General features: G+C 38.0%; 1 protein-coding gene across 7 annotated transcripts in view; it reads right to left on the reverse strand.

The window, feature by feature from the left end:
* Positions 1 to 26,196, reverse strand: part of LOC109913611 (fibroblast growth factor receptor substrate 2-like) — a 123,643-nt gene that overhangs the window by 13,797 nt on the left and 83,650 nt on the right. For 3 of the 7 annotated variants that reach the window (XM_048611912.1, XM_048611913.1, XM_020513148.2), the window contains 7 exons: positions 19,802 to 19,909; positions 17,897 to 17,985; positions 15,164 to 15,350; positions 13,592 to 13,753; positions 11,039 to 11,205; positions 9,042 to 9,991; positions 635 to 7,542 (listed from right to left, as the gene is read on the reverse strand). In XM_048611912.1, the coding sequence (XP_048467869.1) occupies positions 7,515 to 7,542; positions 9,042 to 9,991; positions 11,039 to 11,205; positions 13,592 to 13,753; positions 15,164 to 15,350; positions 17,897 to 17,962 (1,560 nt within the window). In that variant the 5' untranslated portion in view covers positions 17,963 to 17,985; positions 19,802 to 19,909 and the 3' untranslated portion in view covers positions 635 to 7,514. Of the gene's footprint in view, positions 1 to 634; positions 7,543 to 9,037; positions 9,992 to 11,038; positions 11,206 to 13,591; positions 13,754 to 15,163; positions 15,351 to 15,446; positions 15,518 to 17,896; positions 17,988 to 19,801; positions 19,910 to 20,056; positions 20,138 to 26,196 lie in introns of those variants that run through there. The other 4 variants (XM_048611914.1, XR_007264727.1, XM_048611915.1 and 1 more) reach the window with 4 other exon arrangements.

Here is a 26,196-nt window from a genome sequence, read left to right on the forward strand (position 1 = left end):
CCCTTGCGGGAGGCAACTCCCTACTGGCATTATTGTTAGACTATTAATCCAGAGACCCAGGTAACATTTCTGGTGACCTGGGTTCAAATTCCACCTTGACAAATGGTGGGATTTGAATTCAATAAAAATCTGGAATTGAGAGGCTTAGGATGATCATGAAATGTTGTCGATTGTTGGAAAAACCCATCTGGTTCACTAATGTCCTTTAGGGAAGGAAACTGCCATCCTTACCTGGTCTGGCCTACATGTGACTCCAGACCCACAGCAACGCGGTTGACTCTTAACTGCCGTTTAGGCAATAAATGCTGGCCCAGCCAGTAATGCCTACATCCCTTGAATGAATAATAATTCATCATTTTTGGGGGGGGGGGGGCAACAGGTTTGAGACATAGACTGACTGTTATTGCAGGACGGACAGACTCGATGTGCCAAATGGTCTAATTCTGCTCCGCTATCTTATGGTCATTTCCCAATATTCATTACCACCTAGCAACAGCTGTTGGAAAAAATACACGGGTGGATGCCACTTCCTATCATTCTTTAAGATGAGTATCAACTCTGCTTTCAAAATTCACTGCCAAGGTTTGGACCTGAACTGTGCCCACAGGGGAGGCAATGAAAGAAACACACAGTCTTTTAGTCCATTTCTTTATTCTATTTGCCATTTTCAAAGGCCAATAAAGTATGATACAGCATTGCTCTTACAACATTTAATCATTATATTTCATACATTTCCATACAGCATATAAACAAAGTATGAAATGGTGCTAGTTTGAACATAACATTTGCAGTACCGTATAATACAATGCATTTATAAACATAACCTGATTTCCATAAAACAGAAACATCCAACTTAATTGTTCATCCCTAATGGGGATCTTTATTAGTGTAGTCACTTTAATAAAGTCATAAATATTTAGAATCAGACTACAATTACTTTGACTGAAATTACAATACAATTATTCTGCTTAAGCGTACCTACAGTTTACCTAAGGAACACTAGGTCATTAATTGCATTTAACCTTTCCTTATCCATAAGGTCACAAACAGTGTTTTTGAGACAGCAATGAAAATGTTGATGATTGTTAAGACAACGATGGTCAATTTAAACGGGTAACTAGTTATTGGGCTTAACCTTTATTAAACAGAGTTAATAATACCTTTTAATGTAAAGCATGTGTAGTTTTCACAACGTTGCCATAGTGCAGAGGTTATCAGTATTTTGGAAAAAAGATGTGCAAAATCTTGACAGCAATCAAATCCCACTTGACTAAATTATAAATGGTTACAATCCAACCAGATTATTCACTGGTTAATATCAATTTATCAAATCAAGCAGCTCTGAATAGTTTGTACCACGATCCTTTATGAATTCATGAAGTAGGTTTGAACACTTCATGGATTGGAAAGAGTTAAAAACAGCAGAGTTTATAAACTCATGAATATCACAGCTCAGGAAATAAGATAATCACAGAATTAACATATGCCATCACAGTTCCTAGCACGTAAAAAACAAATTATTGGCAAATGTGAAATTAACTGATTTATTGCAATCTGACCGATCTGAATTTGGTCACAGACACAAGCAACTGGAACCACAGGATTAAGACTGGAAATGGGACATAAATTTACATTACAGATTTGCATGAATATATAACGTGCATGCAGAAAATTAGGAAAATAAAATGTCACAAACATCCAGTTTGTTAAAACTAAGACAACAATTAACAAAGCATGCAATAAAAAAGTTCTAAATGATCAGGTACCCATCTCAGGATGCCAATACAATTAGATCACATTCTTATTTGGAGACAGGACAAAATAAATCTAATTGCACTGTTCAATGTAAGTTTTCTTCAAAAGGGAGTGTATGGGAAGTCCTCCACTGGGGCTACGTTTTAGTGTTAATGCTGCTGATGGATTGATAAAGGTACAAGTTCAGGAAATGTACTCCCTCTGCACCAAATAAAATATACTTAAGGAATGCAACAAATCTGCCCCCTGCATAAAGCAAAAACAATAGTTTGTTTTTTTTTTGAGTATAATATATTTTTCAAATAGCTACAGATCAGCTCAGTTAACAGTTCTTCGGGTGCTATGCGTTCTGTGTACATTTAGAAAATCCTGTGATTACCTTCCTCTGTACCTTGGTAAAGCTCACAGAAGCAGACATATACAGCAGCATCCAAAGATATCTACGTACCTAAGTGCAGTACCACAAAATACTTCTACAAAACTGCCAGCAAATCAGCACATGCAGAGAAATGAAGGAGTTTAAGACATTGACGAGTATGGCCTGAAACCTGCTCGGAGTATTTATTCATGAAACTTTACACAATAGTTGACGGGAAGATACCCCGCTGGAATTTAAAAGTAACTGTGCAATGAAATTTGCGCAATTGCATTAGTGACTACAGGCATCTAGATGCCACCATCAGGTTAATAGTGGCACTTCAAATCAAATCATATGCAGTCTCTACAAAGTACATTGAAATTACCAGACTTAAATACTTCCATTAAAGTCCCAGCATTTTTTTTTGAAAAACACTTTCAGTGTGTCTTGGTCACCAGTGCTGAAGAATGAAACCACTTTCCACTTTTACATTTGTGGCAATACCAATGATTCAAGGTCAAATAGCAGAGTTTCATGAATGTTTTGACCCCTACAGCAGATATGTAGCCAAATATGGCAGCATTTAAGAATCTTGATTCCACCAAAATTTCTTACTAGCTTAGTGATAAGGCACTTCCTTCTCACCTCTATTATTTTACAGATTTAGTCAGGCAAAACCTTACATTCCAAACATATTTGTAATATTTGAATCTTGGCATTAGTAGCATCTGACTTCTAATATACCCACCCTCGCAAACACAAAATGAAAACACTAATATTTAAAAAACAGACACCTGCTACCAGCCAATCTATATGGCAACTTAGGCACTTGAGCTGTAAAAGAATCTTCAGTGCTAATCTGTAAACACAACTGTAATCAGCAGTCTCAGCAACTGATCAGAGGTCAAAATTCTTCCTTTTAACAAAAAAATGGGCACAGGAGATGAAGTGGCCTTCTAAATGATTTGGTAAGGAGAGATAAGCTTGAAATTTAAATTAAAAACACATTACATCCTGCTGACTCAAGTTGCAGAGGAAACATCACAGCCAGTATTTTAAGGCTAACATTGTACAACTTGGAGCTTTAATTGCTATAGATCTGGCCAAGCCAGGAATAACAAAGACATGCAATGGTACTTAGCTTTCATCCTTCATTTTTAACATCCATCGTTTGATGTTAACTGCATGGTTTTGAATTACAAGAGAGCTGGTGGAAAACCCCAAATAAAAATCCAGACTACACAATAATCTCTAATAACAACTGGTAGTGGTTTAGAGTGCTGTAAGTGATCTGTAGTTTAAGCAGTATAACAATGGACACAGTCTCAGTGTCAACTAGCATTTGACCTCCATACCTAACAGCTGTTTAGAGTAATTTGTGGCTGCAGGGCAGACGAGAGCAGTACTCTCTCACCCCTAGACATCTAGATTCAAATTCCACAAATTTAAGGCCATAAATTAAAAAAAAAACAAAAAAATTCCGACTGGTCTTCATTCAGTTTCTAGTTGGAATCTTGTGCTCAAAATCAACACTAATCTGGTACAGATTAGAAATTTTCATCTAAGACAAACCAAGAAAGACTGCTACAGAACTCAAATTGTTGCAGTTCAGGACTTAAAAGCTATGCTTATCTTCAAATCTGTTTTGAACAATGCCCGATCCAGGAGTGCAAAAGAGGGCATGAAGTGGAAAAAGTGAGTTTCATTCTTTAGCCCTGGTTAACCTCACCCTGATGAGTACATGTACATACATACAGAAGATAATACTGTGAAGCCATTTATTTGGCGAATGAAGTTCAAAAGTTGTGCACAGAACTGGAGTAGTTCAAATTCAGTGCAAAGGACAAAATCCCTCACAGCCATGGTGAACAATACAGACAATCCTGAAATGAACATACAAATAACAAAGGCCACGTATACTTGTTGAATGGAAGTCAACTTAACCTGTTCAGAAACTAAAAATTGCCAACTCTACCCAACATCAGAAAATATAAATGCAATTTAGCAACTCCTAGTTTTCAAAATGTGTTAACAAACATTTCAAAGCTGCAATATATTCTCACTAATACTTGCTAAAAACATAATACGAAAATACTTAAACATATACAATGTATGACTGGACGACTGAAATGTTAAGCCTCATTATAATACAATATTGTTTACACTAATCTCAAATTATAGAGCAGAATTAATTGTAAACTAAACTATTATGATACTTCAGTTCCATCTAGTGGTATGCTGGGGTAGTGACTAATTGGAAATTCCAGCTGTTGTTTTGCTCCTGTCAGTTTTCCCATTTAAAAGATACTGATTTAAAAGATACTCGTTAATCAGATGAGATTTGACAGTGAATATGATAGTTCACTTTGGGAGACAGAGGATAACCATAACCAAGTCCAACCTTGTCCTCAGGCATCCTCGTATGCACATCAGCAGCAGGAGTCACTGGATTGCAAAGTTTACTCACAGCGGCCACTTTTAACTTACATTTTCCCTTAAACCCAGAAGCACGGAGGACAATTACCCTAACTGAATTAGCTGACTGACCTGATAACCAGAGATTCACTGCATTACTTCGCTAGGTCACTTGATGAGCTCAGCACATACTCCATTTTGTTTTCTATACCTCTACTTTGGAATTATTTTATGATTCCCAAGCATTTCTTCTCATAAATGAACGACATGTAGAATATCTTTTAACTGTTAAACTAGCAAATGGCGCTATGTGAGCACAGCTATGAAGTACTTTGACTTTCTTCGCTCTGCTTAGAAAAGCTTCATTTATTTGCACAGCTAACCAAATTTAGGGATCTAAGAACACTGTGTGGAACGCCAACTCTCAGCCACATTCTACAGTTTCTACATGTGCCACACCAGTTCCTGTGCCAAAGAAAGGCATTAATTTCAGGTGAAAATATGATTGCATAATGGAAAGAAGTTCAGTAATACTTTCTTCTAAATTCGTCTTTATAAGTAGAGCCTTTTTATTATAGAATATCCATAAAACAAGAACAAGTTAAAATACTGCACCATCTACGTCTAAACATCATGGTAACTGTAAATTCAAAGTGGAAGGGCTCTTGTGGTGCAGTGGTAGTGTCCCTCTCTCTCAGCCAACTTCAAGTACCACCTGCTCCAGAGGTGAAAATAGCTAAATTCAAAACAGGGGTAGATAGCATAGTTGTTAAAGGAATTAAGCAGAGCCTTTTCTATCTGAATAACAAATACAATTAACTCCAGGAATGTCACATGAATTAATAAAATTCAACAATATCACAATGGCCATCTTTGCAATGAGTTTTAAAACAAAAATGTTTAAACGTTAAATATAGTTAAAAGACTTGTGATTTAAAACTGACAGATGGGGGATATTTAAACATCAAATCAAAACACTTATTGTCACTAAGTGATATTTTCAGTTTAAAACGGACATTTTGAGGATGCAATGATGCCCTTCATTCTTTTTCATAGCTACTTTACACACACATCAACTTGCTCCCAGTAAATTTGAAACATGGAAAATATATCGCAGCTTTGAAAGTTGTATTGAGAAAGTCAAGCAAAACACAAATGTCAGGCTATGCAGTGCCGGAACTTAGTACAATATTTGCATTCCCACATACCTCAGCAGAAATGCTTATGGCCAAACACTCTTGTACTCATTGTTGGATTAAAATGTGAAATTCAAGCTGAAGAAAGAATTATGGTGTTTTTGTTAAACTACAGCCAAAGTACAACATACAAATAAGTCACTAATTTTAAAGTTCCAACAATCAAAAGGAACAAGCAAGTCTCAGTGTAAACAAAGGAACCAGACAGACTGGATTTTGTTAAACACTACATCATCTTATCTCATGCTTGGAGGGTTGGCACTTTTTTGGCACATTTTATAATGTTTTAGAACCCTGAAAATGTCAAGATTCAATTACAGAACAAGAAATAAGAGTTAAGGATGTTCAATAAAAATTGCAGAAATTCAGTTCAATGAATTTTCACCGTTTGATGGAAGATTTATTCATGCAACCTGTATAAGGGAATGGTACATACTTTCAAATATAGAGTGCTCCCACACACAACTCCTTATGTAACTAGTGGGAAAAAGACTAAACGTTTGGGATATTTTCCTTTCTGATTTAGAGGCGGCATACTGGAAACTCGAGAAAATTGAAATCTCGTTGCACATATCAGTACTAATTCTACTGTAGAAATTACTGCTACATAATCATTTGCTCACCCAAAATTTCAAATTACAGCTTGGACCCCTAATTCTTATCTGAAGAAACAGGTTTAAATACTCCCTAGGTTGCAACATTTTTATACAACGTCAACTGCCTTTCAAGTCAAATTTACCTTGCCAATTCTTTTTTGCTGCTTTTCCATTTCTCACTTTTTCTTCCATCCCCACAAGTCATTGAAGTGAGCAAGTGAGTAGACAAGAGCTCACTCTCCACAATCCTGCCTCAGTATTTTGTGAAAGTGATCACTATTCAAGTGTAAGAATGCAACAAAGCGTTCCACCTTGAATAAGGAGGACATTTGAGCCGAAAATCTCACTTCACCTGAAATCCATGTATACCCCCTTTCTCCAGGTGCCATGAGGCTGCAGTTAAGAGCGACGTTGCTGGCTTTTCACCCCCTCCCAAACCAACCGCTGTCATCGCAGAAATCAGTCAATTCAACCAGGTTGAACTGTTAACTTTCCTACTAGATTCAGATCAGTTACTCACAAGATAAACGTAGAGGCATTTATGGAGCACAAATTATTACATTTGTGCAAGGCCGATCTTATGAACATGAACTGATCATTTAAGAATCTTGGCCAGTTGAATGTGATTTGATTCTTTTGTTGATAAATAAAGCAAAAGCATTTCCAATGAGTAGGCACCCTTTGAAATTTGTAGCAAACATCCTTACTCCTTTGACAGTTATTTCTCTGAGCAAATCTGTGTAGCTTTTACATCTTTCACTATTCAATACAGAGCAAAACAATGTTGACTGATGCATAGCAATGACTGTCACTAAACAGCTTAAACAGCTTCCCAACATCTGGATCAAAGAGACAGTATCTGTTTTCATGGATTTATACATGAAATATTTCAAAAAAGCATTAAAAAGGCCATATCAAAAAAAATCCATTTCTTAAAGTAAATGATCCTATTTCCTTTTGAAAATAGCAGCCCACCAAGCTTCATATCATTAACAAAGGATCACTGCAGGAATGTAGTAACAAGTTAAAGTCATTTTGAAATGCCTGTGTACTTAGAACCTTTTAAACAGAGACCATCCCTTTAAAAAAAGGCAAAGTTTTACTCAAAGTAGAAAATGTAGACGATAATGTACCATATTTGACACTTCAGAAGTAGAACATTTTCTATGAATTCATTTTAATGGCAAATTATGGCTAGCAGTGGGTCCCAACAAATGAAGAGCTGAAATAAAACATAGAAGAAAGGTTAAAAGCATCAACACTGGTCTGATTATTCCAGTAAAGTAACACCTGACTTGCTAAAATTGTACTTAGCTTTGGTTTCTCTTGCAACATCTCATTTTGCATAACACTACAGATCATACAGGAACATGTCAATTGCCCAAAGAAAAGCAAAAAAAAAAAAATCACTAGAGGTGTTTCCTCTGATGTTTTAAACACCATAAAAAGACAAAACACAGATACAAACACAAAAACCAATACAAATACTTTGAAAATAATGACTGATTATAGTTTTGCAAAAGATAAGAAAGCTAGAATTGGGACTTCCCATTCCTGTCAAATAAACCCTCTCAGAAAGAATTTTAGGTGCTAACATTTCCTTTCACAGGCTACATGAAAATGGCCAGTTTAGTAAGGTATTTATGGAGCCTGTATCAGAGGATAAATGACTGGGGTAGAAAGGGGTAGAAAATAAAGAGGGTAAGCAATGCTGCCACATTTATACTAAATGCCTCCTAACTTCGTGGATTATCATTTCTTACCCAATTATAATGCAATTATTTAACAACTTCAAAAATACTGACATTTTAAATTCCAAAACGACCCAACAAGAAATAATCATACAGTTTTCAAGACAAAACCTCTTCTGAACATCTGTCTGATTATAACAATTAAATAAATAACTTTGGGTTCATCTCATAGCTCAATGGATAAATCCATCCCATTGCTTATTACTAAGCCTAAGAAGTGGAAATGAACACTGAGAATGCAAATCAACACAGAGTAACCACCAACTCAAGAAAGGACCCTCCACACCGGAAACCTGCAAGGGTACGGTTCCACGGCTGTACATTGGGGTCCCTGCCCAAAAGTTGAAACCTTGACCAAGGAAACCATAGAAATAGCGGGTTCTTGGTAAAATGTAGCATTTCTTTTAAATGCCACATATTGTAACACCAATCACTTGCTTGGCACTAACATTTCTACAGACTTGTATCTTCATTATTTTATTACGCTCTGCTCCAATAGATCTATTGGACATGGATCAGTGTTATCTGTTTGGGAGGTCTACATGACTGTGCTGAAACTCTGCAACCCTACTTTTCTCTTTACAGTAGCTTGGTATCCCATTGGGCATTTCCAATATATAGTGTTTTATTCCATATTTCATTTTCCGTTGTTTTAAGAAAAAGGACAGAAAGCAGCCAGTTGCTATCCTTTACTTTTGTGAATCAGCTGACCTGGGCAGGGGAGACTGTGGGGGCATTAAAGGTAAAAATCAACATGAGTTTCCACCAGAGTGTTCTTATCAGAAATTTGGCATAGGTGATCAAAAAGGTTCAGCTATACTGCAACTCATTGTACAATACTTGCTCAGAATCATGCAGGAAGCATGTCAACTTGCTGTACAGCAACAACTCTAACAATGGACTAGTATCCCAACTTGAACAGGAAGCTGTAAATACTAATATCCAAAGAACAAAATTTGCTAAGGCTTACAACGGCAGATCTGTACTGTTGTGCCTCGTCTTCCTTGATGTCCCATCATCCCTTGGTAGTGCTTTTTGCAAACTGGACATAGCAGCTGTCTTTTTAATGTCTATCACAGCGTAAAACTCAGTCCTACGTGTCGGAGTTGGCGGAACAGGAGTGCTGGGCATTTTGGGAGTCTGGGGGTTATCAGAGTCACTCCCACCCTCCAGATCCACTTGGATGTAATTTAACTGTCTTTGTTCGGGGCACGGACGCTTAAAGTCAAAGCTGAAGACGTTCGGGGTGCAATCCCGCCTCCGGGTAAAGTCTACTTTATGTAAACCAGGTTGAATAGTTACATTCTCAGTATTGACATAATTCCGCAGTGGGTCAAGATTATTGTGGTATCCATTTTGTGGAGGGGTTCCAGGGTCACTCCAGTCCTCTTCCTCCCGCCTTTGTGTCTGGCTTTCCCACACAGGAGGTAAAGAGGGCAGATTTTCATAGTTCAGCATGGCTGTCTTCCTAGGTGCACAGTTGTTAAGGTTCTGGCCATCACCACCCACCTTGAGCCGTCCTCGTCGTAACCCTGTGCTAGCAGACACAAGTAAACCATTGATATTCTCATAAGTCATCTTACTGTTGGACCCACATGCCATGCTGTGCTCATCACCATCGTGGACATTATCTCGGTCCATAAAACTCAAGCCACTGCCACCATGTTCTGCGTGATCTTTCTGTCTCTCTATTCTTTCACGCTCCATTATTCGTTTCTGAACTGGTGTTGGTCCTAGCACAAACTTGACCTCCCCCGGCTGCAGGAGAACTTGAGGAGCTCTGTCCTCTGTTGCAGGGCAGTGATTTGCATGGCTTCGCATCATTTCAGAGACAGATGACCGTGCCTCTGTCAGACCATGAACAGAAGGTCTTTTCTTCCGCTCCTCATCAACATTGGATGTATTCACATATGTATGAATCTGTTGGAAGAGGGACCACAAAACATTGCTGAACACTATTATAGGTGCTAAGTATTTGTAAGCATTACCAAAAATTTAATCAGAAGTGAACATAGATCAAACCGGTTTACAATTAATGGTGTGAATAAAATCATTTGAAATTTCCAAATATTACTTCTGAGACCGATTGTATTAGTTCAACTGAAAAGATTCTCAGCCCACATATCTATAGTATTATCTATTAACAATAGATTATGATATTCCTCAAGTTTAACCAATTTTTAAAAAATCAATAATGTCCCAGAATCAATCGTCTGCCTCATGTCCTAAAAATCAATTATTATGCTGTGAATTCAGTTTGAGCAGTGTAATGAAATAGTAAAATAATTCTATTGATTTCTATCGTGTACAATTTGGTTAGGTTAGTACCATAAAGGATAGCTTAGTATTTAATCTTTCCAACAAAAAAAACTGTCATATTTCTTAACACTTCTAAAATTAAATTAAATTAAATACTCACTGATAAAGCAGATAGTTTAACATTGAAATTATGTTTCTGAATCAAATAATATTTCAGAATTTTAATGCTAAGCAATTTTGTTAATTTTATATAAAATCTATTCTGATGACAAGACAATGGCTCAGAAAAATATTACTTGTAATGCTAACCACTTTATTATTTCTATGAATTATGTGCAGTATCCTGGGGTTAAAATAATTGCCAGAATGTAGCAATTTCAATTTAAATTAAGAAAATGTCAGCATGAGAACTTTAACAGGTTTAGTACTACGCTGCTCCAGAAGTTACTGCTGCAGTAGAATTAAGTGCTAAATTCTGATCGCTTCGCCAAGGAAGTCAGTCCTAACTTCTCTTAATAGCAAAGTTTCTCATGCCTGCAACCATTCTTGTAAATCTCTTCTGCACTTGGTCCATTGCTTTCACATCTTTCCCGAAGTATGGCACCCAAAACTGTACACAATACTCCAGGTGAAGTCGAATTAGCACCTTGTACATAGTGGAACTTTCAATATATGAATTAAGATGGTCATAATTAGATGTGCACGTACCTGATCATCACCACCTACGATTAAAGGATGTGTAGAATCTTCGCCCACTGAGGAGAGACGTGTGCTTCCTATAGAGGGATGCCTAGTTGATGGGTGAGAGGAGCCATCACCCATTTGTGGATAACAAGGGAATCCATTTGAAAGTCCTGGCATAGCAAATCCAGGAGCTGAAAGAATTATTTCCACTCAGCTTTACTTTAGCAAGTTAAATTGCACATTCACATTAACAAACTATTACAAATTACCATTTTCAGTTCCATATTTATTCGTTTACCGTCAACCATTTCACATTCACGGAAAGGCCATTGGACCTTTCCAAGAAATTCAACAGGAAGGTCATTTTCAGATTACACAGAGTTACACAAGCATCAATTCAACAGATATATATGAAATATGATAAACACAAATCAGTTTTCTACAGAGAAACAAAAGCTATAGAATTAAATTGTGTGTATGCTACAGACAGCTAAAGACGGAATCTCTATGCTTACACTCCTTTTCTGCCACTTCTTCCTTTTACATTCATCCTTGTAAACAACTGAAGTTACTTACAAACTTAAGTCAAGCTTTTGTTATTCCACTGACCACAATGTTTCTGTACTTGTTCATTTGCTTGATTACTCCCTCAATCCATCCATGACGTCCTTGTGCGCAAAAGACTTAGTCTCACTCACCCCAACTGGTATGGTTCCCACCACTGTTCCCATAAGGGACTGGCACTTTAATCTATATCTAGTGCATAAAACAGTTTAGCCAGTTACCAAAACACATTGAGACAAGTGGGCCTTAGTTTCCTCTGCTAAACCATTCACTACAGCTGCATTGCAAAGATAACTGCCAGGTTATTTTCGCTAACACCAAATTTCACCATAAACACATCATCTCTTCCCTACCCTTCCAGCTTCAAGTCCAATGACTGCAACAAGTTTGTGGACTTTGTCATCAGTTGCTTATGCTATTTGCCCTCTCATGTTCCCATTGTGAACTAAGCTACATCTCCTTCTGGACCCCTCTCGCTACCATAAGCCTGAACTTGTGATTTTCTTCAATTTCCCTCTCATCGTCCCTTCAGGCCCCGTTAAATTCATAACTCACAGAATATGCTTCCTAATCCTTTGATCTGTTCTCACTAAACTGCTGACTACCAACATCCCTTCCCAGCCCTCACACCGGCTGAAACTGCAAACAAATTCCCTCTCCTTGTATACTGGAGCTACCCTCCCTGATATGTAAAAACTGAAGTTGTTACTCTGCTCTACTTTGTTGATACAAACTAATAGCCTCACTTCTAATTTCCCAAATTCTTAAATATTGCATACCTCCTAATTCACTATACATCTTTTGCACAGATCCCTGTGATATCGCTCTCAACAAGTTTGTAATCCGTCATGAGCACAAAAAAAATTTCGCGACAAGGTATCGCAAATGACAGCCACACACAAATTAGTGCCTTTAATCGCTTTTTTTTTTCCATCTGCAGCCTTCCAGACAGTTAACCTCACCGTTCTCATCCAAATGTCTTCTTTTATCGAGGTCTATGAGACTTATGCTTGGTTACATGCTTAACATCATAACTATAGCTAAAGAACCAACAAAAATTGTTTTTTTAATTTCTATATCCCCACCATTATAACAGAGCATCTATACTCCTGGGCTTCTCTTCTTCCTGTCGACAATGTGGCTCTTTGCAAAGTCATCCAGACACAGGATCAGTTTCTACCTATATGTTTAGTTTATGCTCAACCATCGTTGTTTAATTTCCCTCAGCCCTACAACACTAACATGTGCTCCATTAATTCTGGTCTTTTTAGAATCGGATTTTAATTTCTCCACAATTGATGGCTGACTCTGCTCTAGGTTCTGGAATTTCTTCATGAGACTCTGCCTCGTTCCTCCTTAAACCCTCCCTCTTTGACCAAGCTTTGACTATCTATCCCAGTTTCTTATGTGGCTAATGTTACATCTCACATTATAAAAGTGCTCTTATGAAGCATCCTGGGAACTTTTATTATAAGAAAGTCACTACATAATTAAAAGGTGGTGCTGCTGTTGCTTCAGTCTTGTCATAACGCTCATTCAACATCCTCAATTTCCATCCTCCATAAAATTCAACTTTTTCAACACCCTTCTGACTTGGTCTTTTTCTCCATTCCTTTACCTCATCACCAGTAAACATGCCTTTAGCCATTTAGGCCTCAAGTTCCAAATTTTGTTCACTTAATCCTCCACTGCTCAATGTCTTTCTCCTCCCTTAAAGCCCTCCTGAAAAATCAGCCTCTTGAGTAAAACCTCACCTTATCACCCCTCCCAATAACTCTTCTTTGGGTTTGTACTCACAGTACGAAGGCAACTGCTAAAGCACCTGGGGACATTTGTTATTCATTAAGAGTAATGCATCAATGCAATTTGTTGTTGGAGTTTGTTATAACAAAGGTAACATAACATTAGGGTTATCATAGGGAATATAATATATTTATCCACGACAACTAATCCAATAACATTTTTTTCTTTCAAATCTAGCAACCAAGTAAGCACTTTCCTCAAATCACTCACTGGTTGGCGTCTGAGGTGTCCTTGGTAGATCAAGTTCTGTTGGATGAGTGTTTCTTGATATCATCATGGGCTCCTCAACTACATTAATACTGTTACACTGCATGATCTCCTGGAGAAGGTTAAAGATCTCCTCAGCACGTGCACACTTGAAGGCAAAAATACCTGCCAAGAAAGTAACAGTCAGTTACTGCATAAAGGCACATTCAAAAGAAAAACGGAATATCGTTTTGAGGTTTTTCTCCATGGCATCCAGGACTATTTGCTGGGTTCACCACCTGCAATCAGCCAGTGTTTTTTGTCAAGTTATTCCAATTTCATGCACTGTAAAACTCAGTTACCCATAACCAGCAAAAAAAGGATTGAAAATAGCTGTATACAAACACCGCCGTTAAGTACTACTCTAACAAAACCAGCCAACAATTCTTTGTACAGCCAGTATGGTTGTCTTGCATTTTCCTGCTGCAACCTAAATCAGGACTTCAAGTTTTCCAGCAGTTACTTGTAGCAAGCAGTAGGTGGTGCACAGAAGCCATTCATTTAAAATATTATTGGGCTTTCAAAATCAAATTCTGTTGGAGAGAAATCTGTTTTAATATCTTTGACTAAACAAACAAACAGCTCAAATACGTAGGTGTCTTTCCACAATGTAACAATGTGTTCTTATAAACATTGTCTTGAACTCAGGGCACGTACACAACACAGTAGTTACAACATGTGAGGAGGCTATTCAGTCTATTGCATCCATGATGGCTCTCAACAGAAGCACAACTCATCTTTTGGCTGTGTAGCCTAAATCGATAATAACACTCTACTCTTACCGCCTCCTACCCAACTTCATCTTCTGTTCCTTTCTCCCACCTATTCCCATCCAGGTTTCCTGAACGTATCCATTTAATTAGCAAGTTGAAATTGCATATAAATGTGAACAATCATCATCTCCTGGACTTTGTTTGAGCAATCAGAGAAAAGTCTCAACTTCTCTTGGACTAACCAAGAGTTTTTCTCCCACCCAACCCCCCCCATGCAACACACACCACCAACTCACTTTTCTTTTGCCACTGAGGAAACAACTTGGCTAACTGTGGGGTGCAAGACTTCATCATTTACTGGACGGAGTTGGTTAGGTAGACCCAATCAGCTATCTTCACTTGCTGTTTTTTACTGTTAATTTTTCTCTCCGAATTGTTGAAAGATGTTAAACTCCTTTTGGAAGTCAAAGCCTACTGAGGAAGAAATTTGGATCCTGCACTAGACTGAAGTGAGTTTAGATAGAGTAGATTGCATATTGTTCACCAATGACCCAAAACATTCATTTCTCTAGAATTTTCTTTAAACAAGGGAAGTGAAACCTTGAATTCCCATATTTGGTTATACTGAAGACCAGTAACCCAACAGACTGAAATAAGTCTAATTCAAATTTTGCTATATTGGACTCTGATTTTAACTGAAGGTTTACAATAGCGTTCTGCCCTTCCAAAAGTGTGTTTTTTAAGATCTGTTTAGTACATTCAAAAAGAACAAAGAGCTTCTGTAATACTAATGGATTGTTCCATTGACAATTCAAAAACTAACCTTGCCCAGTCTGACATCTTCTCCCACTCTCAAATGAGAAGAGGTTGGAGTCATACCCATAACGCCGCAGACAGAGATATGGCCATCTCACAGCATCTCGTTTTCTGGTGTGCAAAATTAGCTCAGAGTTGGTCAGTTCCATGATTCCAGAACCCAGCTCATTACCATCATCATCTACGTTTGTCACCTGTGGAACAGTGTCATTTTCAAGACACACAGTAAATTATGGTGATGTTATTATCTACCTTTTCTACAACTGTATATTTACAATAACTATATTTACCTTTGCACGACTTCCATTGTTCCCATGTTCTGTGTCAGAAGAAGGCATTCAAATGCTTGCCCAGCATCAAGCTGCACAGGAGTTCAAAATGGTCATAGCTAAACAAATTGAAAACCAAAGCCTTTCCACAAACTCTCAAACTGTGCAGCGTCACCCAGGAACCCAACATCTTTGTTCAAGTAAAATGCAACAATGCACTACCTTGATGTCTTCCTCAATTACAAGATAAGTTTCCAGACTACAAAGTGCAGGAATTTTCTTCATGTTGACATCCAAAATGCAGCTCAATCAATCAGTAATGGAAGCAACAATTTAGCTCTGTACTCTTGCCTCACAATTTTAAAAAAAAACCACTTTAAACTTGAACACAATCTGCAATTCACAGTTAGGTGCACACATCAAGAGGTTCATAATAACAAGTAGCATCTCTCTGGAAAGCTAAACCAAGATACTATCTGCTTGTCAGAGAAATTTAACCAGGTTTGTTAAGAGCAGAGAAGTTCTTCAGTTTCAATGGAAATGATAGATTTTGGAATGTCCTCAGGGTACAAAAGGAAACAAAAAGGTACAAACACAAATCTTTTGTTGCCCCCATATTAAATATTTCAAACATCTCCTTTGCAAGACTCCCAAGCTCCAGTCTTTACAAAATCCAACTCTTTCATTATTCCACTGTCATTTCTGCTCCTGCATAAATGTTTGCTGCCCTTGTTGAGCTCCACTGGTTTCCTAATCCATCGTACAACAATTTAAAAATATGGTTTGTCTTTACATTTAGTCTATGGCTTTGCGCCTCTCCACGAAAATACCACAGTCCTATGTCCGTTCTAGCACCTTCTAATCATACAGCTTGACCATTAGCAGCACTTCATCCATCTTACTGGCACACTCTGGATTTATGTACCTAAAACTCCCTGAAAGTCTCAAAACAAATTTTCACCACACTTCGAGACAGCTCCTAACTTCCCTGCTCATCTTTTTCTGAATTCCTAAATGCAAAGCAGTGTGGGATATTATTCCAAATGACAAACATTGCCCTTGAGTTCGCAGTCGGCAGGAAAAAGAGAACTCAATCCCAAAAGGAAGAGACCATAAAATCTAATGACTGGTTTCATCTTTCCCAAGATTTATTTAATTCTGGATCAATGGGTGACCTTTGGTATATAGAGAAAGTCTTTTATATCCAGCAACAGCGGCAACATCAAAAACTGACAGACAGCAAATCAGGAAGAATAAAAACATTGTTGCTCCTGCAATTTTTAAGACAGTGAAATAAAAATTAGGACACAAACTGAAATACCGTTAAACTTTAAAAATAGATGGACATCACCATAATGGAGATTTTTGACTCTTTGAATAAAATTAAACTTTTCAGATTCAGAGAGGTGAATCAGTGGTAGTTATGACTCAAAGCTGCTTAATGACCAGTGAAGCCTCATTCAACAAGGCACAACTTAGTCAAGGATTTTCACAGCAGGACTAACAGCATAATAAGTGGATATCCAAGTCACTGTCAGTGAATTCTATATTTCCATCTGCAGGGACTTGAACAGGCCTATTTTCTCCAGATTGAAGTCTTCAGGAAAATAACAGGAAGGACAGGGTAGATAAAAATGACCTATTCCCACTCGTTGGCAATTCTAGAACTAGGGGGCATAGTCTGAGAATTAGGGTCAGACTATTCAGGACAGATGTTAGGAAGCACTCTTACAGACAAAGGGTTGTAGATATTTGGAAATCTCTTCCAAAAATGGCAATGGACCAGTTGTTAATTTTAAATCCGAGATCGTTTTTGTTAAGCAAATTTATTAAGGGATATGGGCCAAAGGTAGGCATATGGAGTTAAACCACTGATCAGCCATGATCTTTCTGAATGGCAGAGCAGCCTCAAGGGTCTGAATGGTCTGCTCTTGTTCCTACATTCCTAACATCACATCCTGAGGAGAAACAAGCAAATCACTAGCAGCAGCTTCTACATTTTCACATTTAATTATGGACATCCAAATGTCCGAAGTTGCAGCCATTTGAGGTCATTATGTCAGGTGTCCAAACCACAGCTTCTTGTTCATATGCATGGTAATGTTACTCCATGCTCAAGCAATTCAATTCTATTATTCTACTTGCTAATTCATAGATTGCAAATCTACAGGAACATGAAATTCAATTTCCTCAACTAATGCATAAATACCAAATTGGTGCAGCAAGTCAGGTCAGTACCCACTATTTGAAATCTATGCCAAAAACTTCAGGATTTGTGCTCGAGTGGCCCATTAAACAAAGAATTTGTGCTTTCCAGTATTCTGTAAATTTAGGTTGCTATTACTTACTGCAAATAGGAAAATTAAGAACTGATCCAGGTTTTACAAAAACTTTTTTGTCAGCTAACGAGGCTTCAACTAAGTACAGCAAAATGTTCTAATTGTTTTGGATTGTGGGAAATAAACAGCTACCTTGAATTTGGTTGGGTGGTTGTCTGTGATCGTGTCTTTATCCAGACAGCTCCAGCAGCTCCCCATGGCTTCAGCAGACCAGCTGATCTCTGCATTGAACAAATTAATATATACAGGTGAACTGTGGAGCTCCAATCCAACGTAAAAATTGTGTCAATACATAGCATTAACTGTCAAACTACTAAGCACCAAATTTTCTGCATGAGCTCCACTTTGTTCAGCTTATGAAGTTATTAATTTTTCTGCAATTTATAACGTAATTAATTTTTCCAGTTTGAAAATTCTGGTGGGAAGAACAAATTTTAAGCTCAATACCTAATAAGCTTTTATACAAAGATTGTATCTCTCATAGAAAGGCGAACAAACAAACAATCTACACCCGGTCTTCTGCCAATATTGTTCTGTAACAAGCCATTAAGCGATGCAGTGGCCCTCAAACTCCAGAGACCAGTTTCCCTTTAGTAACCTCAAAAGTCTCCTGCATGCTTCATCTGAGTCATTGCTGAACTGACTTTTCCATTCACTCCCTCTCCTCTGCTGAACGCTTCCCCCAACTGAGATTGGTTAAAAAAAAGAGAACAGGTGTTTCAAAATTCAATTATTTTGCATGAGTACTTCAATTTACTTTCATTTAAAAAAATGCACACAATCTTGTCTATCATTCAATTTTTCATTGTTCATACACCATTCAGTAAAATGTAGAGCTATTTTCCAACTTCAAACATTCATTTGATATTTAACGTTTGATGTCACATTTCCAGTCCTCACTAACTATTCCATTCACAGGGCATCAAAATTTTACAAGTACTCATTTCTCCCACAACCCAGAGCCTTGTAAAACACTATCTGAGCAACAACTAACTACCATGTCTTTATTATCTCATCTCTCAAGTGACCATTTTGAAGAGTATTGCTAAAGAAACTCCAGCAGCACTTTATGAAACATGAAGTTCAATTGTGTTGGGACAGCCTAAAAGTTGTTACTTAAATGCAAGTTCTATGCTGCTTGATAAAATAATTTATAAATGCATCGTCTTAAAATAAAAGCTAATTTGCAGATCAAACATGCCTTTGTGTTTCAAAGACAGTTCTTGTGGTTGGAATGCTTAAAACAAATATTTTGTTTTTAATGCCATTTGCATATTTAAGCAATAGTACCTACCATCGTAAGAAATGTTGCACAAAGCAAACTTGAACAAAATGGAGATGCACCAATTGTTTTGGTAAGAATTTTTTTGGAATGGAACTTCTCAGTTACTTGGAACCTACTTGTACACCAATATTCTAGAGTCCAAATTTGACATCTACACCCATGATAACGTTAGAACTGACCATTTACAAGTTGGATTTTATCTTCAGAACATACAGCACATTTATTAAACAAGGTATCCTTTTCAGGAGCTTATAAATCAAAAGGCATACACAGTCCCAGTCCAATATTTGAGCACATAGTCTCAAGAGCTCACAATTCACTGGTGCCATCACTTGGAAACGATGTTAAGTCAAGATCTTGCCTTTCTACCCAGGTGGATATTAAAGATGCCAATGTTCAATTGAAGAAAATCATTCAAATTCTCCATTATCCTTGTACAACAAGAATTCATGCCGCACCACCAAAAGGAAAACAAACAGACTCACCCTTTGGGATATTTCTAAAGATGTATCAGCTGTTGCAAGTCTTTACATGATAACAGTAACATTTCAAAACGTAAATTGTCTGAAGTGATTTAAGCTATTTTTAAAAAGCTAAAGGAGAACTCAAATTGCTTTTCAGGAAAGCATGTCTCAGCAAAAAAGAAAAAAAAAATGGCCATCTTATCATTCACCGACTTACTTCTGTATACCTCAGGAGGCGGTAGTGAAGATGAATATTTTGGTTATGTAGATTGAACTGTCCGTTCTTACCTAGCCTTGGCCATTAGTGGGAAAGCTGCCAATTCTCAGTTCCAGGTGCCTCTGCTTGGAGTCATGGTAAATGAATTCAAGCCATCATTGAGTACTCGTGTCTTCAACCTAATATTAAAGTATCAAAGCGATAGGATCAGGCAGTATAGTTCTATCCTAACCAAGAATATTCAATGTGGAGATATTAATCTCAAGAACATAAAAATTATCCACACTTCCAAAATGTTTAAAGTACAGACCTTCACTCATTTTTACCTGTATTATAAATAGTAGCTAGCTCTTTTAACTGTCCATTCTGCTGTGAAAGACAGCTACCGGTGATCAGATATCGAACTATAGGAATAGGACAGTGAAATCCCATGAGAGTTTTAGCCACTGTCCACATACCTTCCAAAGTCACTGAACAGCAATAAAAGCAGCAGCATTTAGTCTCAACACCCTTGGGTGTCCCTTCTGTCACTTCTTATAACCTTCCTAATCTGTATAACTCTTCATATTGAGGATTTATTTAAGCTATAAATCATAAACAGGGCAGGGGACTCAACGATTATATTACATCAGTTTGGTACATTTTATTTTGAAAATTCTGCAGCATTCATCCAGGCAATACATTCAGTTTATAGATTTTATACATGGCAAAAAGCAACCCCTTCAGAAACTTATTTTAAGAAAATGATGTACAAAAATGATTATTTTTCCAGAGAAAACTAATGCAATAGGAATAAATGAAAATTACTGAAGACCCAAAACAAATAAAGATAAGTCTGCTTATAAAGGTACATATCAAATTCTGTGTAGACTTCGCAATACAGCATTGTGAATACTCACAAAGGGTTGCCACAGTCCTCTGCAGATTATAGACAATGCAGAACAGTTCCCAGTATTGCTGTGACAGCACTTTAAAAACAAATTCAACAATGCAATATATTCAGAATCCTAGGGAGTGAGTTAAAAGCTGTAACATAATCTTAGTGCAGAGGTTTAGAAACAGATTATGCATTTCTTCTCAGTGCATATCAAATGCTGATTGAAAATCTACCCTCAAGTATTGATCAGTTAACAGTGTGTAGTGGTAGAAGCATCAATGACATTAACACCTTTACATTTAGAGCTATTCACTTCAGTAACAATGCACTTGTGATTTTCATTAAACCATCATTTGCCACAGGGAGGCGATTCTAACAGCTTTTAGTGGAGACAGAGGTCTGAATTTAGAATTATTTTGAACAAAAGCAAAGTCACAAAAGAACAAAATAAGTTGACAGTAAAGAATAGAACATTCAAAAGTTGTAGTGTCAATATTCTCCTATATCCTCCATCAAGATTTTACAGAGCAGATTGAAATCATTCCAGTTTCAACCTGCTCTTGCTTTTTAGCTTACATTATAGCATTCCATTGAGAAGATTTGTCATAATTCCAGAGAAGTAAATAGTAAGCTCATAAATCAGTCACATACAAAATTTATAAAAGCAGGTTGTACCATAGCTAAGACGCTGTCCAAATCACAGTGTTTTTAGAGGTTTGGCATCAGTCTTGGTCAGAATGATGTGCAGAGTTACCAAGCAAAAACTGTACTTTTCCAGAGGGAAGTTGGCAGAATCCAAGAGCACTACTCAAACTCATCACCACAGAATAGCTAAAGAATTACACGGGGAACACAAGAAACAAGTAGCTACTTGGCTTCTTGGTCAAGCATGGGAGTGGCACAAGGTTAACATGCAAAATACATGAAAATTCTAAAATAATAACAGCAATCAGCATTGTGGTATAGTGAGTTGTGGGATGTGGTACTTGCACAATTTGGAAGAGGAGATGGGAAGGAAAATGAAGAGACCATGATTTCGTCAAATCACTCTCTAGAATGTCCTTGAGACTGACGCACAGTGGCAATGGCAGGGCCCCAGCAATCAGCTATCCACAGTTAGTATGTGGTCCAGGAAACAAAACAAATGAAGAGAAAAATTTCTAGGGTTAAATAAGAGTATGAGATTTACATGATGAACGACCAAAGTATTTAACTCAAATTCAGCAAATCAATGCACGACCATAAATGTTGCCATGCAACCGACACAATCAATCAGTGTCACAGAAATCGCACTAACCCCCCTTTGAAAATGAAATGTCAAAAACATAAAAGCTCTGATCACAGTCAAGGATGAAACTTTAACACTGATCTGCAGGGAAAGGGCCTGTAGCTGTTAGTACTTCGCAGCATGCTGCAGGGATGTACATGAATTACAGAGCAGAGTTCAACAGGATACAAAAATATTTCTAGTGTTTGATGAAATGGAACCACTAACACAAACAGGGAGACTGTATCCTAGTGCTGACTAGAACAGATGTTGATTGTCCAATTTCAAAATAATTTCAACAGAAAAGCTACATTACTCAAGTGATGTGGGCTCACTACCCAGTCCAATGTTTTTATTTTGTATTCCAACGTGAACAAGACAATTTTGATTCTCTTTTTCTCTTACTGCAATGAGAGGCGGCTGGTAAAACCTAATCAAGTGGTTACGGCCAAAGATAATTGGACCCTGTACATATTCATGAATTTAAAAAATCCAAGAAATCTGTTGGTTGTGAATGCAAGAAAATACTGTGAGAAAATACAATGAGAAATCACTTTAAGATTTCGCTGAATCAAAGTCCTAAACTTCTTTCAAAACATGCAAGACCGTGAAGGGAGCTGCCTAGAGGGAAGCTAAGAGGGTGCTTCCTCTTTGTGAGATAGTTTAGAACTAGGAGACACCATTTAAAGTTGAGGAATCTCCCATGTGAGACCAGGAAGGCGAGGTTTTTTTTGGTCTCAGCAGGGCTGTTAGTCCTTTGAATACACTTTCCAAGACAGTAATTGAGAGATTGTCATTAAATATATTCAAGGCAGAGTTAGATTGTTGATCAAAAAGGGAGTCAAGGGTTGTGGGGTGCTGATAGGAAAGGAAATTAAGGCCACAAAAGATATAACTGAATGATGAAGCAGGCATGAGAGCCCAAATGGTCCACGACTGCTCCTAATTCTGTGTTCTCGTGAACTCCCTAACTCCCTGGAATGCAACAGTCCAAGAACGCGGTTCACCACCACATCCTCAAGGGCAATTAAAATATGCAATAAATGCTGACTTTTACCAGTGATGCCCACATCCCACGAGTGAATAAAAAGACAGCATATAGGTTCAGATGCATAGAAAGACACAATGCTGGTTTCCAAGAACTACATTTCAATGAAATTTAAACTTGGGAAAAGAAAGGGTTGCTGACAGATATCCTTTAAGCTGCATCCAGAATTACCTCTTACATGCTGCACACAAGTCAATCCCTCTAAGTTACTCTGATCATACACAGTAATTTAAAAAGGGTCCACAAACTTAAACAGCTCAACTGCACGCTACACAAAAAAAGAATTTAGAGGCTCCCATGCTCACCGATCAAAACAATTCCAGCTTGGGCCCACACCTAAAAGATAAAACAATCTAGATTCTATAAACGTTGCTTGATCTGACTGCTTCTAACATTGTCTTTATTTCAGATTTACAGCACTTGCTTTTTAGTTTTAGACTTTCCTCGATGATTCAGCAATCTAGCATAAAATTCTAAATATTTTCTCCCACACTTAAGTAAATTCATCTACTAAAGGGCAGAAGCACTCATATCAATACCATGTCTGAAATTCCTTAACATTTTTCAACACTTTTCTGTGACAAAACATCATGGAAGATCTCCAGTTTATTTTCTAGGACTAGAAAATTTTTAAGGCATGCTGTGATTAAGATTTCACTTAAATGCAATGATGATGGGTGTGTATAATTCTGGTCATGGACCCTTGAATTGTGAAAGTACCCCACAGTGCAATTACAGATTGTTACTCTTCCAGATGGGCTGTGCCTCGATAGATGATTTTCAGTTATATAAAACCAGGGTGAAGTACTGCTGGTTACAGGACTGTCACTGATGCCAGTAATTTGAGGTGATGAATTAAAGCTGTGCTTACATTCACTACTGGTTTGAGGCCAACTGCTGCACTCAGTGGTTTGCAGCTGGCAACACCTAATTTAAAAGTCTTGGCTGCGAAAGAAAGACATGCTAGTACGTGTGTAGAGTTTTGCTCTCAAATGGTAAATCTTAAATGTTTTGCATGTGTGCAGGGGGACCCACATTATCTAACACATTCACTTAGGAATTATTCCAATCCTCGCTTACCGCAAGTTTTACTTGTTGCTGCCTGACATCCAAGTGATGGGATACAACGTCACAAAGATCAGAAAACGATCTTTGGTTGTACAATCACTTTGCTTCACAACAAAGGAGCCACAACTCAGTGATGCAAAAATACATTAAATCACAATCGTAAAGCAGAGAGTTTAAATAAACCGATGTGCATGGTTTTCTGACAGGCATTGGCGTCCTATACATTTAAACAGATCTGGTGACAACACTGTGCTGCAAGTACTAGCAATTCATTAGGTCACAGCTAGCCACGACATATACATTAGGGATTACACTCATCTAATGAGTGGAGATGAGTATGGAAATATAAACCAATCCCTGACTGAGTGGTTCTGCTACTTATGCAAGATGAGCCAACATTCCAAACACAATTGTTCACACTTGTTCAGTGCTTTTTTTGTCTTCATTGATAAGCGAAAGACTGCCAACATCTGCTTAAAGTCACATTTGTGATAACATGTAATTGTGAAGTAACGAAATCATGCTGAAAATGTACATTATCTCAACACTAGACACTGAGACACAGAGGCATTAAATCCCTGAAGGTTGTGCAGAAAAGAGACAACATTATTTACTACAAAGTAGTCACTTGGTTCCAGCACAGGAGCAGGAGCAGGAGCAGGAGCAGGAGTTTCCATTCAGCCCCAAGTCTGTTCCATTGTTCTTAATCACGGCTGATCATCTATGGCAATACCACAATGGCACACTATCCCCATATTCTTTAATGCTCATTGGTAGAGAAATTTATCAATTGCTATCTTGAATTAACTCAACATCTGAGCCTCCACATCCCTCTGGGGGAGAAAATTCTAAAGCTTTACTGCTCTTTGAATGAAGAAGTTCTTCATCTCAATCCTACCGGCTTGCCTTTTAACGAGATTGCATCCCCTGGCTCTAGACCCCACAATCAAGGGATACAATCAAGAGAAACATCCTTTCTGCATCTGGAGAGGTTGCAGGATAGTGCCTCTCATCTTTCTAAATTCCAAAGAGTGCAGGCCCAGTCTTCTTCATCTCTCCTCAAAGGACAGTCTCACTATCACAGGAATCAGGCTGGTGCAGCTCTGCTGTACTCCCTCAATGGTAAGTACATCCTTCTTTCAGAAAGGAAATGATAACTGCACAGAATGTTTCAGGTGAAATCTCATTAGTGTTTTATATAAGTGAAACAAGGCTTCTGTCCTATCAAAAGGACAGGCAGATGGGCAGGGGAAGCGAGGTTGCCTTGTTAGTAAGAAATGAAATTAAAATCGATAGCAAGTGATATTGAGTCAGAAGGCATAGAATCTGTGCGGGTACAGTTGTAAGAACAGCAAAGGGGAAAAAAAGTGTGGTGAGAGTTATGTACAGGCCTCCTAGCACTAGTCAGGATAATAGGAAGAAAATTACGAGATAGAAATGACCTTTAAGAAAGGCACTATTAAAATAATCATTGGGGGGGGCGCGGGGAATTCAAAATGCAATGGATTGTGAACATTAGGTTGGTAGCAGATTTCAAGAAAAGGAATTCAGGAATGTCTGCTAGATTTTTTTGCAGCAGCTCATGGTAGAGCCCACTAAGGAATAGGCAATTCCGGATTTGGTGACGTGTAATGAGGCAGACTTGATTGGGGGGCTTAAAAGGTGAAGGAACTCCTACTGGGCAGTGACCATATATGATAGAGGCCAACTTGCAGCTAGCTGACAGATGTAACGGTACTATAATTGAGTAAAAGTAATGACAAAAACATGAGGGAAGAGCTGGCCAGATTTGATTGGTAGGTAAGCCTAGCAGGGAAGACAGTACAGCAGCAAATGGCAGGAGTTTCTGGGGTTAATTCAGGAGGCACAGCAGAAATTCATCCCAAGCAAGAAGAAACACGCCAACAGGAGGACGAGGGCAGCCAGGATCTGCATGAAAGCAAAAGCATACAATGTGGCAGAGGTTAGTGTGAAGCTAGAGGATTTGGAAGCCTTTAAAACGCAGCAGAAGATAACAGAAAAAGCAATAAGGGGAAGTGGGGGAGAAGATGAAATAGGAGGGTAAGCCAGCTAGACTGCAAGAGGACTTTTTTGGATATCCAAAAAAAACAAGAGAGACGCAAGAGTGAAGATTGGACTGCCGGAAAATGAGGCTGAAGAAGGTGCAATCGGGAACAAAAGAATGGCAGAGGGACAGAATAGACTG

Source organism: Rhincodon typus, chromosome 25 (assembly GCF_021869965.1).
Source record: "Rhincodon typus isolate 14 chromosome 25, sRhiTyp1.1, whole genome shotgun sequence".
Classification (NCBI taxonomy): Eukaryota; Metazoa; Chordata; class Chondrichthyes; order Orectolobiformes; family Rhincodontidae; genus Rhincodon; species Rhincodon typus.